The sequence below is a fragment of the Acipenser ruthenus genome, chromosome 39 (genome assembly GCF_902713425.1).
Source record: "Acipenser ruthenus chromosome 39, fAciRut3.2 maternal haplotype, whole genome shotgun sequence".
NCBI classification, from domain to species: Eukaryota; Metazoa; Chordata; class Actinopteri; order Acipenseriformes; family Acipenseridae; genus Acipenser; species Acipenser ruthenus.
The window spans coordinates 3,280,427-3,297,597 of NC_081227.1; the positions used below are offsets into that span (position 1 = coordinate 3,280,427).

General features: G+C 38.8%; 1 protein-coding gene and 1 long non-coding RNA gene across 2 annotated transcripts in view; one reads left to right on the forward strand and one right to left on the reverse strand.

The window, feature by feature from the left end:
• Positions 1 to 17,171, forward strand: part of LOC131707359 (uncharacterized) — a 28,322-nt gene that overhangs the window by 10,600 nt on the left and 551 nt on the right. The window contains exon 2 of the long non-coding RNA XR_009311151.1: positions 17,057 to 17,171. This is a non-coding gene — a long non-coding RNA (uncharacterized LOC131707359). The remainder of the gene's footprint in view (positions 1 to 17,056) is intronic.
• LOC117966678 (uncharacterized) lies at positions 3,233 to 10,631 on the reverse strand. The gene is made up of 10 exons (XM_034913236.2): positions 10,174 to 10,631; positions 9,376 to 9,690; positions 8,770 to 9,078; positions 8,010 to 8,321; positions 7,500 to 7,607; positions 6,439 to 6,466; positions 5,624 to 5,667; positions 4,781 to 4,831; positions 4,421 to 4,533; positions 3,233 to 4,294 (listed from the first exon to the last, which is right to left on the reverse strand). Exons 1-10 carry the CDS (start codon positions 10,211 to 10,213, stop codon positions 4,145 to 4,147), a joined length of 1,470 nt encoding a protein of 489 aa, XP_034769127.2. The 5' UTR covers positions 10,214 to 10,631; the 3' UTR covers positions 3,233 to 4,144.

Here is a 17,171-nt window from a genome sequence, read left to right on the forward strand (position 1 = left end):
CTAAGGCTGAGGTGATACATCGATGTATCGTATCGTTTGACAACTGTCGATAGCCAATCCAGTGCATCGTTTTGTGTGAAGGGTTTTAACAAATGAAAAGTTATTATTTTTTTTATTAAATTTGGAATCTGCAGTTATTGTTTGCATTAAGCGCAGAGCTTCTCTGCTCCCCTCAGGTGTGACTCTCTGAATCTGCATGCGATTGAGCTCACCTTCACCCCCCTGCCCCGCCCCCTGGGAGTGTTGACTGAAGGGATTGCATCTGTGCAGGAGTCTTCAAAGTAACAGAGCGAGTAAAGAGCATTGAGCTAGAATTACAAATACTGTATGGAGCGAGCTACAATGTCTTTCGATGTTTGACAATTATTTTCTGAAGGAAGGCATGAAAGGAAAGCAAAGAAAGCAATACCATTCTTATTCAATTTGCATTAATTGGATAACATGCCAGCCTGCTATCTGTGCCATGTTTGCCCATCTGTGCTATGTTTGCCCATTGTTTTCATATCAAAATCCATTTTAGGCCAGGATAAATACACATGGGCGACGTACAGAGTTTCCCCCTCTGTGAGACTCAACTTTGTAATAAGTGGCCCAGATCGATTTAACCCCCAAAATACCCCCAGGTACTTATTCAATGTGTGTTCTTATCTGGAGCGCTGCTTGTACATTTTGATGTTAAACTAGACTCCAGCAGATAACAGTTTTGCATACACATGTGATTGCATTTAAAATCCATAGCTTGAATGTAATAAAAAAAAAGGCTTTGAACAATGACTGTAGTAAATGTTCGGGGATATCACGAGGTGGGAAACACATTGACAATACCGAATCACATGAGAAGTGTGTGACTTTCAGTTACTAGAAAACATTTAAAAAACATGTATTGCACGCTTGAACAGTCAATTGTGGAAATCAGAAGAAACTTCCTTAAAATGAAAGTGTAGTTGAGCTTGAAACCAGTTGACTTTAGTACTGTACTGTGCACTGTTTTTATCCGGGCAGCAGTGTGGAGTAGTGGTTAGGGCTCTGGACTCTTGACCGGAGGGTTGTGGGTTCAATCCCCAGTGGGGACACTGCTGCTGTACCCTTGAGCAAGGTACTTTACCTAGATTGCTCCAGTAAAAACCCAACTGTATAAATGGGTAATTGTATGTAAAAATAATGTGATATCTTGTAACAATTGTAAGTCGCCCTGGATAAGGGCGTCAGCTAAGAAATAAATAATAATAATAATAATAATAATCCAGTGTGTTCAGGGCTCACGTTGGACCAAATAAGACCATAGAGGGGCCCTACTCACAAAACATTAAGCACTATTTGAAGGAGTTTTTGTTTGGCTTAAAAAAAAAAAAAAAAAAAGTTTTTAGAACTGAAAACTAAAAAATAAACTGCCTGAAAATGTAGTCCTACGTGTCAGTCTAGATCATTATAGTTTATAACAGTAAACATTCGTGATGTAATACTACAGTATCACGGTTTATTGTAATTCAGGCTTACAACAAGGATGATTGTAATGGGTAGGCCTGCATGGTGTGGAAACAAAGAAAGCGTTTTGTGTGAAATCTGCCTTGATGGTGCTAACAGACCGGAAATACAGCGTATAGTCACAACGTTTCCGAGAAACTTGAAATGTACAGCAAACAGTTTCAGACCGTAACCGACCGGACCCTTAAAAAACACCTTAGTTTCCCCTTTTCCCTTTACAGTTACAGAAAATAAAATGCATTTCCCCCTCTTTTCTTAAATTAAGCCCTGATGTTATTTGTAAAATAAATAAATAACCTTGCCAAACCAGCTGCTTAAATCCCAGTCTTTTAAAAACAAAACAAACAAATACAACAACCTATAAACAATCAATACTTCTATTTAATACATATATAATACAGACATAAACCCATATCGTCATATTCTGCAAAACTGTAAAATCGCAACCTCGAAAGATGGTCTATCTATCTCTTGCACAAATAAATTTTACTAATGATAACGGGACAATGGACTGCACACGATTTCGATTAAGTAGAACCAATTCAAAGATCATTTTAACTTGTGCTGCACTGAACAGTAACGTACAGAGTTCTATTTCATGAAGACATATTTCACTAACCGAGCCTTAAAAACATGTTTACCTTAAAAGACTACATTCAAACTGAACTGAAGTCAGTTTTATTGCAAACATGCAGCTAGCCATTATGAAACGAGATTCAGTAATTTTTTGACATCAACATTTTCACAATCCACAATATACAATGTAAAAAAACAATTCGAATTACCTGAGGCCAGAACAAGAAACCCATTCCCAGGGACTGAGTGCTGAGCTTCACATCACCAAAATCACAGCGAGGGCGTGGGCACATTTAAGAGGCGTGTTTTTGCAATAAGAAAGCCCACCACAATGTTTCCATTTTTAACGCTAGCGTTAGAGTGTTTTTTGTGTGTCATTGAGTTTTGCCGTTTGTACTTATTTCTAAACAGGATTACCGATTGAATTGAAAAACATCAACAGAAAGTATATTTTATTAATTTTTTTTTTCATATTTTTTTCTGTTTTTTAAAACAACCAAAGTCCTTTTTGTTTTTTATTTAAAGCAGTAAAAAGGAAAATCTGCTTCTTGAAGTCACAGTATTTGTAAACATGCACAAAGTGTTTTTTTTTTTGGTATTGTATTGCACTGTATTTCACTAAATAGTTAAGTAACTTGGCTACACCCCGTGGAATTACGCGCCCGCGTAATTTTACGCATAAAACGCATAGGCGCTTAATATTAAATAATATCGCCGTTAACAGAGAAGGACAGGGAAAAATGTTGGATCATACTGAGGATCAAGCGAACATTGATCGATGTTGCCAGAAAATGCGACGACACGCGTCTCACGATGAAAATACGCCATCAAAAGAGAGTAAAAGATTTGCTTTCCTTTGCTTTGCACCCTGTGAAGGTGGCACCCGATGCGATCCGGTGCGCTCTACCGCCCGGGAGATTGACATCGACAGGTGACAGTCTTCCTAATTTGAAAACATTAGCTTTCAGATACATATTTGCTTGCTACGTTGATCAACCGCAATAACCGTTTCATATGCCACAATGCATGGCTTGGTTTGGCAATATGTATCGTGGTGGTGCATTGAGATTTACATTTCCTGTGACACTGTTTGAAATGGCATATAACCATATGCATTTACAGATGGCACTGCCAAAAAAAAAAACAGTATCATTTGAATCGGATGTTTAATTTGGAGCACTGCAGAAAAATTCAGTTTTCAGTACTTAACTTTTTACTCAAATTTCAAAACATACAGTATTATTCAGGAACTATGTAACACGAAACAAGCAATTGTGCTAACTAAATATTGTTTGGTTTACACACAAAAAGGATGCATTTTCCACAGCTGTACAGTCTGTTTTTACTAATATGTTCAGTTTATCCATTTGAAACTGCAGATTAAATTCAACTACACAAGAATACAAATAGCATTACAGTATATTGCAAAATATGCAAGCCACAAAAAAAAAAAACTCAGTTGTTTGTTCCATATAAAATAGTTTGCTTTTGGGGAGCCTGCAGGGGGCAGAATCCACTGCAAAGCACTCCTTACCTAATTACAATGCATCTGCTGCCCACCCACCCTTAAAAAATAGAAGTATGACAACAGAGTGGAAAAAAAATATGTATTTATAAACATGTCAGCACCGCAAAAACACGAGTGCTTTATCTGCAGAGATAACACTGTGACACACATTGCAAAACCAACACAGTGCTATTACAGTACAGCATTTAATACAGCTTGAAACTAGACACGTTTGTATTTGTTTCTATGTGAATGTGTGCATTCTGTATGGAAAAGATATCCCGCAAAGCAATGAGATGGAACTCACGCCTTTGCGATGCTACGTTCCCACCTCGGCTGGATTCATTCGCTAAGCTCAAGAGTCTTTGCTCTGGGTCAAGGGTGGCCAAAGCTGGACCCAGTGTCCAAAGAATTGCCTTGCCGGCCTGTGTTTGGACCCCCCTGCTCTGTGTAGACTGCTGTGATGGGTGTAAGCAGAGTTGTGGTGAAAGGGCTTTACTTTCACTTGGAATGTATTACTTCCCGGTCCTCCTGGGTACACAGCAGTTAATGCACATGGCAGCTGGGGTTGTTTCGTCAGCAGCACGGTTTGCTGGAATAGTTAATGACTGCGTACTCGGAACTTGTGCTCAGTTTCCTTGTGACTTCCAGCTGGCTTACATGAAGTCCTGTGTTGTCTTGGAGACTGTGCGGATGGGCCGGGTCGAGCTCTTCATTGGTCCAATCCTGAGTTTAGAAAAATACATTAATCATTGAAATAAATACTGCGCAAATATATTCAATTCGATCTACACTTTTTTTTATAGCTTAGACCCCATTTGCATTGATCTGGGATAGATGGGTTTACCTCACCTGCGTGTCATCGGAACACAGAATCTCCGGAATGCGCCTCTGCTCAGGTGTGCTGCAACCCCTTCCAGAAATAAGAATGTCAGCATAGGGGACTTCTTGAATACTGAGACAGTCTGGGTGAAAAGAGAGGGAACATACAGCTCTGATTCGTATAAAGCTCTCATCTCTGTTTATGTCTGTTATCAGGTATGATGTCCTGTAAAGACCCAGGTCACACAACAGAAAACCCTGCAGCAACAAGCTGGCACGATTCTAGCAACAGAACAACACAATCATCAATTCGGCTGGAGTCAGTTTAGCGTTCCAATTTAAAGCTATTTCCAAAAGTAAATGATGTGGCCTTGTGTATTTTTTACTTACCAGCAGCTTCTTGTGACACAGAACTTCCCCTCCATATCGCGGCATATTCAGCTGAAATTGACAGTAATGTGCATGGTTAAATGGTAGCTTGTTTTGGCAGTTTATGACCAGATATCTCCTTCTGCCACCATAATGTATCGTAAACAACTTCACGGTCCAGTATACACAGCACACATAGTATAAAATGTATTATTTTTTGGGGGGAATAATATATTGTATTTAGTGTTTCGTAATGTGGTTTTTAAATATACAGGGTATCCATTCCTGGGTTTTGAAAACTCTTCTTTTTTAAGTAGATTATAGAAATGATTGAGCTGCAGAGTACTAATTATATAGAGAAGAAACCTTACATACACTTTTTTTTTTTTGAATGAGGGCATTTCTCAACCTGAGAGGGTTAGCAGATAATAGACTAGGATTATGCTTCAATAAAGTACCAGACGCAGTGACTTCAGGGAAGTACTCCAGGTCCTTTCACCAGGCGCCAGGAATCTCAGCATCAAGCCCTTGTTAAGGCTGTACTGAATTAACTGCTGTTGTAGGAATTGTTCATGCAGCTACATGCATGTGCAATGTATTTTAATCAGGGTCCTGGTTGCTCAACTCCTAATCATGACTCTTAATCAATTAAAAAAAAGACTTCCTGGGAAAACAAGGAATGAGTGCATGTTTCAAAACTGAAAATGCACAGCTATTTAATTTAAACAGCAAACTTTAGCGCTGGAGAAAAACTGAAGAAAAAAAAAACACAGAAAAAAGGAATTTGCCAGAAGGTGATCAATGAGGCACGTCCGCAGGCATCTTCATCACTTAATGATAGTTTTTAATCTCATCAGACTGTACCTGATTCCTTACTCTTTTCTTCAATAGATTCGTCAGGTTCTGGGCTGTAAATGTGCGGAAGAAAAGAAAGACATAAATATCATCCCCCGAACAGCAGCTTTAAATAAAGCCTGAGGTCAGGCATGTTTTACATGAGCTGTGGATATTTTCATTCTGTTACCCGCAAAAGAAGCAGCAAAAAGAAACAGAAATTGACAGGAAAGCTGCTGATTCTCCAGTGTAGCAGATGAGATGTAACAGAATACAGCCAGCTCTAATTATTGTAAGCATTAGAGGTGTGCTGACACTCTCGTTATCACCTTTAAGAAGTATTGATCGGCAGGTATTACATAAATCCATTTATTAATATGTTGGTTTCAAAACAAGAAAAGCTGGCTGTTTATGGCCTTGGTACGGCACTCCGGCGGCAAACAATGTCAGCCCCCTGGATGAGAGGAAAATTCGCTCTCAACCGGCTATTAAAACACTCCGCGTGGAAGGTGATCGGTACTCGGTTGTAAAGGTGAGGGAAGGACACATTATTGAATGGATGTATTTCATGCCTGCCTGTTAAATACTTCAAGGAAATTACGAGTGCAAGTATCAGCACAGCCCTAGTAAACACATTTTGTAAACCTCAGTTTGTGGATGTGTAAGCCAATGTGTTAAATGCCGTTGAGTCGGTAGCTACAGGTAGATTTAGCTTCAGTACTAGAGCCCCACCTCTCTTGAGACCCAGTAGCCTGATCTTTCCACTACTTGCAGCAGAGGTAGGTTATAAATGTGTGCAGAAAATCCCAACACACCTTATTATATTGAGTTGATTTGTGTCTTACCTCAGTGAGACAACAAGAGAAGGGTGACCTGCAAAAAAAAACCCAGCAAAGCTGTTTGAAAACATCTGCATTTCTGACTGAGACCGGAATTAAATAAAAGTTTATGGTACCATCATAGCTACACTTTAACATGGCTGTGGTGCTGCCTGCCATCATGTTGATGTAATCTATACCACCCAATGGATGTTTCTTTATTAAAACAATACTTATTGAATAAGAGTTATCTGAAATTAAAGTAATGATACTTTATGATACTGATTGCTCAGTCTCCTGCCGCTTTATTATTTCAAAAACGCTTCCTGTGGATACCAAGGACCGAGTGCAGTACTAGGTGTTTATTTGATCGTTTCCACACGTGCGACTGGTTTAACACACCCCGATCTGCACTAATCCAGTGCTAATCAAATTCTCCAACGTTAGGTAGTAAACTGTGAGAAACACCCAACTTCCAGACTCGATACCGCTTACCAAGACAATTCACAGCTGCAGGTAATCTGCAAACTTTTGCTTTTGCGGTGACATACAGGAAGTCTGACGTGACTGATAGAAAAGTGCAGCGTTTGTGAAAAATAGGCAAACTGAAAAGAGAAATGGTCCAGCGTTACGCTGAGCCTGTGAAATCCCCAGGGGGGATTGCTAAATAAACACATTCCTCAATTTCACTTCTCCTTGTGATTTGAAATAGTACAGAGTCACCACCGAATGTAGTCTGGAATCAGAGAAAAAAGTGACAGGTCTATATCTGGATTCGGCTTTCACTTTTTTTCTTCTTTAAAACAAAGGGACGGTCTGCTAGCTGCAGACTGAATGCAATAAATATTTGAACAGGAACAGGAAAGTCCACCCAGCAAGCATCTACCCTGGCTAGCACACCACTTTTAATATTCTGGTGTTCCAGCTTCCCCTCATCCAGACATGATTTGAACCTGGGACAAAAGCTTAGGGGATTACCCTGCTGACAATTAGCTTTCTAACACATTTTTTGGTGTATTATGTTTATGCATGGTATGTGTCTTTATTTGGCATGGATAAGGTGTGAGGTTACCTGTTATTTTACTCACCTTTCCATTTTCTTTTACTGGTAATATAGAAGTAAATGGCCAACGCTGCCAACACAACCACCAGAGTTACAGTCATAGTTGCTAAGAGTTTTACCAAGTGGAATCCGCCTACAGAAAAGTAAGTTGCAGTAAGTAAGTTATGTCTATATCTATCTATCTATCTATCTATCTATCTATCTATCTATCTATCTATCTATCTATCTATCTATCTATCTATCTATCTATCTATCTATATATATATATATATATATATATATATATATATATATATATATATATATCTATATATATATATATATATATATCTAGAATCACAAAGTGTTGGACAGAGATGTTATAGCTCCATTATAATAATAATAATAATAATAATTTAACTACATTCTCCCAAAATATTGACTCAATCATTCACAGACTGTTTTTAACTATAAAGAATTATAAACAGTAGCTCACCATTCATGCATTATTATTTAACAGGCAGTTTTTAAATGCAGCATTGCCATCTTAACTTACTCGGCTTTTGCACAACAATTGTGATGCTGGTGTTTGCTTCCCCGTAACTGTTGGATGTAAAACACCAGTAGACCCCTGTGTTTGCCTCCTGGATTGCAGTCCATCTTAACTCCTTGCTGAGTATCTTCCTCCAGGACGAGTTTGGTTCTTGTCTCTTCCAGTCAATGTGGGCGGGTGGGTAGCTGTCCACAAGGCACTCCAGCTCCAGGAAAGAGTTGACTGTGCTCACTATGACATCAGAGTTCACCGCTATGAGCCGAGCGTCCGCTGTATGAGCTGTGCGGAAAACCAGACTAACTGACCGAGGACCATCTAGACAGGAAGCAAATGATTGTGTTGATAGCGTTAAGCCACATGCGTCCGATGGAGGGCCATTCCACTCCAGGTTTAACAGGTAAAATGATTAACTAACGTCAGGGTCTGGATGGAAGTTTAACTAGTTCAATTAAACAATTTAGAACAGGGTTGGAACAAAGATCAGGAGTGGAAGAGCCAGCTGGGGTCACCCCTGCATTAAGCAATACCTCAGTAAGTTTAAACACACAGTCATAAACTGGAAAGTTCAAATACATACATAAGCAACTAGAAAAACTACTTGGTATTGAAGACTCCAAATCCAGAGATATTACTACTACTATACTTGTGCTTGTAGATTCCTATTCTGACAGCAGCTACACTTTGTCCCTTTCTTTTCAGTGTGGTTTTGTGATGATAGTCGAGAGGAGCCTCTGCAGTCGGGATAGTAGCCTCTCATACTTACAGTTAACAAGCAGGGAGAGATTGCTCATCACTGGCTGGATCAGAGATGCATGTGACACTTGGCATGCAATCATGTCTTTGTGATGTGTGACGTTGGGGATGAAGGTGATGCTGCTAGTGGCATTGAATGTCCCGTCCTCATTGTCCGAGAAGTACTTCTCAGCTCCTCTTTCAGACATGTGGTGTCCGTTGTGCAGCCAGCTTACTGTGATGTTGCTGGGGTAGAACCCGGAGGTAGAGCAGGTCAGGACTGACTCCCTGCCTGCAATCAGCTGCCTACGTGGGGTGACCACTGGCAGACTGGGCCGGCCTGCAAGAGACAGCATGTATTCAGTGCACCCCTGGGATTCGGAAGACTTCACACTGCGCTAGGTAAAATGAAAGAAATGTATTTGGCTGTTTTTTTTTTTTTTCCCCCTGCACTTCTTTATGCTACCCAGTATTGCTTTGTTCCTTACACAGTGAGCATTGCCATTGACTGTCAATATAACAGCCGTTGCCTAACTGTGAATTAGCCACATTTGTGAATTTAAACAAAACAAAAAAAAAACCAAGAAATAAAGAATTTACTAATATTTCACCTGAATAAAAGTAAACGGTGCTTTACCTTGAATCCGTAGGTCCGTTTTGCATTCTTCCCATTTTTTAAGAGGATATGCCTCCACATCCTCCACCATGCAGTAGTAAGACTCCGGCGTGTGGCGCACAGTGATTTTCTCGATGGTCAATGACAGAGTGCATCGGCGAGCACTGGATGAACTGATATTGACACAGTCGCGGCTGGTTTCTGTTTGTTTCACAGCTTTGTTGTCATACCAGTACTCTCGAAACCATCCAGTGGAATTATATGTGCAGTTGAGTGTAATCGAGTCTCCCACAAAAGCATGGACTACCGATCGCTGTAGACAACTAACTATGCAACCTGCAAAGAAGATTGAGAGTGTGTCTTTACTGTCACAACCATGATATCAGATGTGTCATATTTGAAAATGTTAGCAGTGTAATGTGAACCGATGAACGCTCATCCCTTTGTAGCTGCCACTGTTGTACCATTGTCCCTCAGCATAACTATTGCATCCCCATTGCTTTAATATTGTGTCACTTCTACACAACTTGGTCTCCAAATATTCTTTCGGTATCTGTTTGCAAGGAAGCTTAGAATAAATTAATGTTCTGTCTATATATTTGTTTTTAAATTAAAGAGGATAACGAAACAGAATTGAATAAAATGTTTCCTTTATTTTAAATTAAAACTGAGGGGAATGTTCTTATCTTGAAATAAATGAACAAACACATGTTTAACATCACTGGAATAGGCCACCTGGGTACCTATCCTCTTGCATTTTACTATTGAATGATATCAAATGCAAAACACTATTTCATTACTGGAAAAAAAAGAACTTACCTTGCATGGAAAAGGCCCATAAAAGCAAATTGAGAAACATTCTTTGTAAGCCTGTGTTCAGCTGAGGAGATTATGCTTAAGCACACACTTTTTTTGTCGTCTTCTTTTCACCTTGCTGGTATGCACAGATAGAGCCCAATTTGCATTGCACTGTGCAATAAACCCAAAGGTGTTTTTTTTTTTTCGGTATTGCGAAAGCGTGTCGCTGGGAGGAAGTGGCTGAAGCATGGGTGTGTGTGCAAGTCTTTGTGAAAACAGCATACAATCTAGCAAAAGCATATTATACATAGATCTTAGTAAGTCTTTTTTTCAAGTCTTTGTTTAACAAGTCCCTAAAAAGAGAGGACTTAAAAAAGCATGCCTTGTATTGTACAGCTATGGCGAAGTTTTGCATCACCCTATAGAATTCTATCTAAATGAAACCTGCTGAATAATGTTATGTTAACGTATTGAATTACACACCGTTTTATAGTTTTCCATACACTGAACGAAAAACTGACACATTTTAAAATGTGACGTTTCAAAATCTCAATGAAATACTGTGCTACTATTATGGCTTCCGGTAGACTTTTGCGATATCCTTTTGTAGTTTGATGTTAAATAAAATATCTAAATTGTGTTCATATAGGTTTTCTTAAATTCTAGGGTGATGCAACGTTTTTGGCCATAGCTATAGGGTACGTTTTACACATTCTTACTAGGAATAATCACGGTTGTCTATTGTAGTCAACCATTTTTCAATAATGTCATGAGCCCAACTTAATTAAATTGAATTCAAGGGTTCTTGGGTATTCTTAGATTTGTGTGGGGGTGGGGGGGTTCTAGTGCTGTAATGTTAACAGGTAGTCACTTTTCAAAATAATAAATTGACAAATTATTTTAAAAAGGAGTAAAAAAGGATTGTGAGTTTTGCCCATATATCCCATGTAATGAAAAGGCATGTATTGATCTTAACTGGGTACTCCTCGGAGTACAAACAAGATTGATGCTTGTCGCATGTACTGCTTGCAGATGTGATAAACAGAGCATCTAACCTCAAGTGAAAGTGATGCTCTTAACACCTTAACCAAACAGGGCTCTGAAGATGGAATAAAAGCATCCCCTCTAAAATAGATTTCTGTTAACGGAAAACATCTGTTATATCAAATAGACACCTGAGTGTTTGTGTTTGAGAGATGACGCAATTTGAAAGAAAATGTCCTGAAAAAACGAAGTCACAGAAATAGTTCCCCACCAAAGTATTTTGTTAACAATACATGTTAAACACATTTTATTTACAGTGCCAGTCTCAACACAATTAAATACATTATACAACTTAAAACACAGCTTTCTTTACAGATTAACCAGTCTTGTGGAAAATACATTAATTGCAGTTTTCAACACAATACATAGAAACATGAAAAAACAACTTTGCTGATTATTTTACAATTGCTTATTGTAAAACTGAAAAAAGCAGGTGAGCAGTGTTCACTTCAGTGGAAAACAAGTTGTGCTTATCACATGTGTTTTTATCAGTAATAGTTACGATGACTCATTTCTTCATAAGGACTTGTTTTTAAAGCCGGTACTGATTGGTTAAATAATTCATGAAAGGCTGGTTTCACAGACTCTACTTGGCTCATGTCTTGAAAGATTAGTACTGTGAAACCAAACACAATTCTCTAGTCAGTTTCTTTTAGAAGTTCATGCATACAGTAGCTAAAACAATAGTTAAAACACTGAAGATATGAGTCGACAAGATTATTTTTCGATGGCTTTATTTGGTTTTAAAGAAAGGACAGAGTATGTAAGCCTACACTTATTATTGCTGTGAAATCCACAAATTAAACTTTGTTTTGGTTGGGTATGTATAAGACTGTTCGTTTTTCAGCTGTCTGCCGTTTCTCCCCTTTGAGTTCCAGAAGATTACTGTGATCAGGAAAAATGATCACAATAAAAAGAAGGACAGGGTCTGTTACCTGATACTTGGTTAAACATTCACCTGGTCAATGTCACATTACTGAATAGCAGTGTTGCTCTTTTTGGTCTGCTGTAGGAGATACCAACGTGGAATCCCTACATAGCAAGTAGGGCAGTCAATTCCACTGTCGTGTAATGCAGACTGTAATAAATAATGCTGTGAAAAGTGCATAACCTGGAAAGTAAAAAAAGAAAAAGGTGAGGAATCCTTTGTATTTGTGGTTTTGTTTTTCCATGTATTAATACATCGCTACAGCTCTCCCTCTTTATTTTGCTATTTGACTTGCACATCAAAAAGATATAGAAAACCATGAATTACTGAAGGCTCTTCTAAAGTAAAAAATAGGACTTGTAAAAGTTTACTGTCCACGTGGCCTAATCGCCAGTTAACAGATATCGATGAATCGTGAGCTATCGAGGGAGCTCTGTATTAAAACTCACTTTGTATGATTTCTAAAATACAGAATAACTTTGGAAGAGTTGTAATAAAATAAAACTTACATGAGGGTTTACAACAGGTAGTGCATGAAGGAGACAGTGAGCGACCTGTAGAATATAAAAAAATATATACAAAAAAAAAAATATATATATATATATAATATATATTATTATTTATTTCTTAGCAGACACCCTTATCCAGGACGACTTACAATTGTTACAAGATATCACATTATTTTTACATACAATTACATTATTTTTAACACATTATTTTTACATACAATTACCCATTTATACAGTTGGGTTTTGACTGGAGCAATCTAGGTAAAGTACCTTGCTCAAGGGTACAGCAGCAGTGTCCCTCACCTGCGATTGAACCCACGATCCTCCGGTCAGGAGTCCAGAGCCCTGACCGCTACTCCACACTGTTGATTCTTGTTTAGTGCTGTATTCTTTAAGAATATGTTTAGTGGTACTGTAATTTAAATGTCACCCCTGCCAGTATTTCACATCAAACAGATTTTCATGCATGAATCAGGAAGCCTGAATGTATGTGTTCAACGACATTGCTCGCATGACAGTGTTCTGGAGGGAGGTGGGTAATGTGGTTTCAGAGCGGTAGAACTAGCGGCTAACAGACATATTGTGGGTGGGCTGATACTGTGACCTTGCTTGTCACTTGATCTGCTTGTGTCTCAGATCAAGTGATACTGAATGGGTAACAAGCGAGTTCAGACTAGAAACCCTCAGACATTTTTACTGCCGTACTGAAAATATTCATTTTATGAAAAATGTCAGTGCCCCAGAGGAGATGAAAATTCACTTTCGACTTAAAGTGGAAGGCAATTGCCATCGATGGATACTCAATTGTAAAGGGAAGAGAATTATAGCTTTTCTGGGTTTGAAATCAACACATGAATGAATGGATTTATTTAATACCTGCCCATTTTAAAAAATACTTCTTAAAGGCAGTTGCATATCGGCACACCCATAAGAACAATTGCAATGTATGGAAAGTATTTTTAAACATACATTGAACAGCTGAATTTGTAGAATTTATTTAGATAAAGCTTTGCATCTGGCGAGCGACACAGAGCAATTTTGAATTGTGCGATTGGCCAGTCATTGGATTTGAATGAATGCGAGATAGAAACCATTAAGATCCAGTAAAAAAATAAATAATAATAATAATAATAATAATAATAATAATAATAATAATAATAATAATATTTCTCTGTAGTGTTGAATAAAAGTCATTTAGTGCTAGAACTCAACACTTGTATAAACCACTATATACTGACCTTCTAATGAAATATCTGTGACGTAATCAGAATGATCATTTTGTTTATAAGCTGAACAGGTGTGGTTCCCCAAATCCTCCCTCCTGACTTTTTCAATGACGAGGGAGAGCTTCCCGGGGCTGTACTGAAACACGTATCCGGGCTGGCATCTGTGGATGCTTTTTTGCTTTACAATGGCACACAGCAAGGTATCGTTCGGGCTCTTCCAATGGAGGACCAGCTCTGAGATTGGACCCTGATCTTCGAAAGGGTATTCACATGGCAGTTCAACGCGCTTCCCCGTGCTTGTTTTAAGGTGGTTGTTAACACTATCTGAAAAATAAATATATATATATTATACAATATGATACAAGAGGCCAAGCCCGAGTACAGTTTACACCATTTTCGGTTGAAGGAAAAACTGTTTATGTTATCAAAGTAACAAACAACTCCAGCACACCGCTTTGAGTCCTCCAGTCAAACTTGTCTGTTGTTTTAAGGAACGTTTTGGAGGGTTTTATTTTTATCTCACAAGAAAATGCTGCAATTTTTAATTTTGAAAACATGTTCAACAATGAAGTTTCTGATTCGAATGATTTAAATGCCAATAGCTTTTAGAAGATAAGAACATAAGAAAGTTTACAAACTGGAGGAGGCCATGGTTGTTAGTAGCTTATTGATCCCAGAATCTCATCAAGCAGCTTCTTGAAGGATCCCAGGGTGTCAGCTTCAACAACATTACTGAGGAGTTGGTTCCAGATTCCCACAATTCTCTGTGTAAAAAAGTGCCTCCTATTTTCTGTTCTGAATGCCGCTTTATCTCCACTTGTGACTCCTTGTTTCTTTTTTCAGGTGGAAAAAGTCCCTTGGGTCGACATTGTCAATACCTTTTAGAATTTTGAATGCTTGAATCAGATCTCCGCGTAGTCTTCTTTGTTCAAGACTGAATAGATTCAATTCTTTTAGCCTGTCTAGAGCAGCAATATCCTTTTTGTAGTGAGGTGACCAGAACTGAACACAATATTCTAGATGAGGTCTTGCTAATGCATTGTAAAGTTTTAACATTACTTCCCTTGATTTAAATTCAACACTAAGACTGCATTGTCTGTCTGTGTGACTTACCTGTGGCTTGCAGGAGACAGAGGAAAACCAGCAGTCCTCTAAACAGTGACATAGCGGTTCCTTCTCTTACCCAGAGCCTGTGGTTATTCCTGAAGGTTAAAAGAAAAACAATCAGACCTACATACTGTGCAGTATAATAGCAGATGACAGTCCTTGGAAATACCCAGGCATTCTCAGCACTGTGCGAAGCAGCACTGCAGTCAGTTTTAGCTTTGTCATTTTTCAGTAAGCATTAATGAGGAACTCACATCAGCTCTAACACCATCATGCTGGTGTTTATTTCCTGCGCTTTGGTCCTCTCGCTTGCTTTTTGGCATGGAATGAGAAACGGAGGGAAGCAAGCTGACTAACTGGAAATCAGCTGACCTGACTAGAGATGAAAGCAGACTGCATCCAGATATATCCAATTCAGCACAGCTAGTTCCCTTGCGAACTACAATCCTTTTCTTTTCAGTTCTAACCCTGTCATATTCCTGGAAGTGCAGTGTGCCCACATCATACAAGACTGAACAAGATGACAGTATGTTGCATAAAATAACAAGCACGTTTAACCCTGCAAATCCATTTATGGAGTATCCACAGTAAAGCTGAGCTCTCATCAACCACATATGAATACTAGGTCAGGAGATTACACATTTAATCAGAGGCAAGGTTAGCGGACAAAGCTATACTGTTCACATCAGGGATGTTTAGCTTGTTCAGATGATTCCAGCATAGGGGCTCTAGATGTGATGATTTTGTGGTTCTTATACCAGCTGTGAAAACCTTGTCTCTCTGTCCGTTCCTTGTTACAAGGTTGAGTTCACAATTGCTATTTAAAACAAACTGGTAACATAAGATGAAAGTACGGGCATTAAGAAGCTGATTAATACATTAGGGTTGGCCAATGTATGATGGATGAAGAAGTAAAACATGGGCATGATCCTTGACTTTCCTCCTGGGGTTTTGGTCTGTCCATTTTCATTGCTACGGCATTGCACCAGGCAGGAACAACCAGTACTTGAAACAAAAGGAAAAAACAGGTGCTCGGAAAGTATGAGCACCCAAAGTGGAATATTTGATTGTGCCTGTATATAATAATTAATAATAATAATTTATTTCTTAGCAGACGCCCTTATCCAGGACGACTTACAAGATATCACATTATTTTTACATACAATTACCCATTTATACAGTTGGGTTTTTACTGGAGCAATCTAGGTAAAGTACCTTGCTCAAGGTTACAGCAGCAGTGTCCCCACTGGGGATTGAACCCATGACCCTCTGGTCAAGAGTCCAGAGCCCTAACCACTACTCCACACTGCTGCCCCTATAATACCTATAATATGTATAGGTATGCATCCTTTGTGACAGAACATTGCAGAATTCCTGTATTTGTTTGAGTATGCATGCCAGCACCCTAGGATGAAACCCTGCATCTTATTAATACCGTAGATTATTTATAAGAGCCCTATTTCACTCTAACTATCGCTGGAGTTATCGTGTTGCAAGGACAGGAAGGGCTTGAATGTCACTCTCAGTTAACCGGGTGTCGATTTCATTGTCTCTGCCTTTCTCTTTCTGGCTGTTGGCTCTTGGAAGGTATTGTGATGGTTGAGTATTTTGAGTCAGGTTTCTGAAGAGCAATGGTTGGGTTGGATGTGTTTTGTAAATATCCCAAAATGCTTCCAGCTGTTGATTTGGTCGTAAGTGTAACAATAAAGGATGTGCCTAAATGGACTGCACCATTGTGGATTTTCCATTTCATAATTCCAGGTGAGTTCCAACCAAAACGACTGCTAATGTAGCTAACTTGATTTGGTAACGCCTAACACTGCTGTTCCATTTACAGAATACCTACAGTAAAACGGAGCCAAATGGAATTGTCTTGTATTGCACTGTAATTGCACTGTGGAAACACCCTAACCAATGTACTGCGGTTACAATGCGTAAACATGCTTATTTATCACATTAAACATTTTGCCAGTCTCATTTGTAATAACATTGTAGAAGACACTTCATTAGACATTTGAAGGTAGAAATGTTTTGACTTCTATAACTAAAAAACAAACAAATCCATAATGCTTTCTTCTTCTCATTAGCAGTATTAACCCTGTCTACGGACTGTGACTTCAGCTGTGATAGAGACTGCATCATATCCTGCCAAGGAGGCTATTATTACACTTCAGGAAACTGCTTGGAATGTCCTGTGGGATTTTA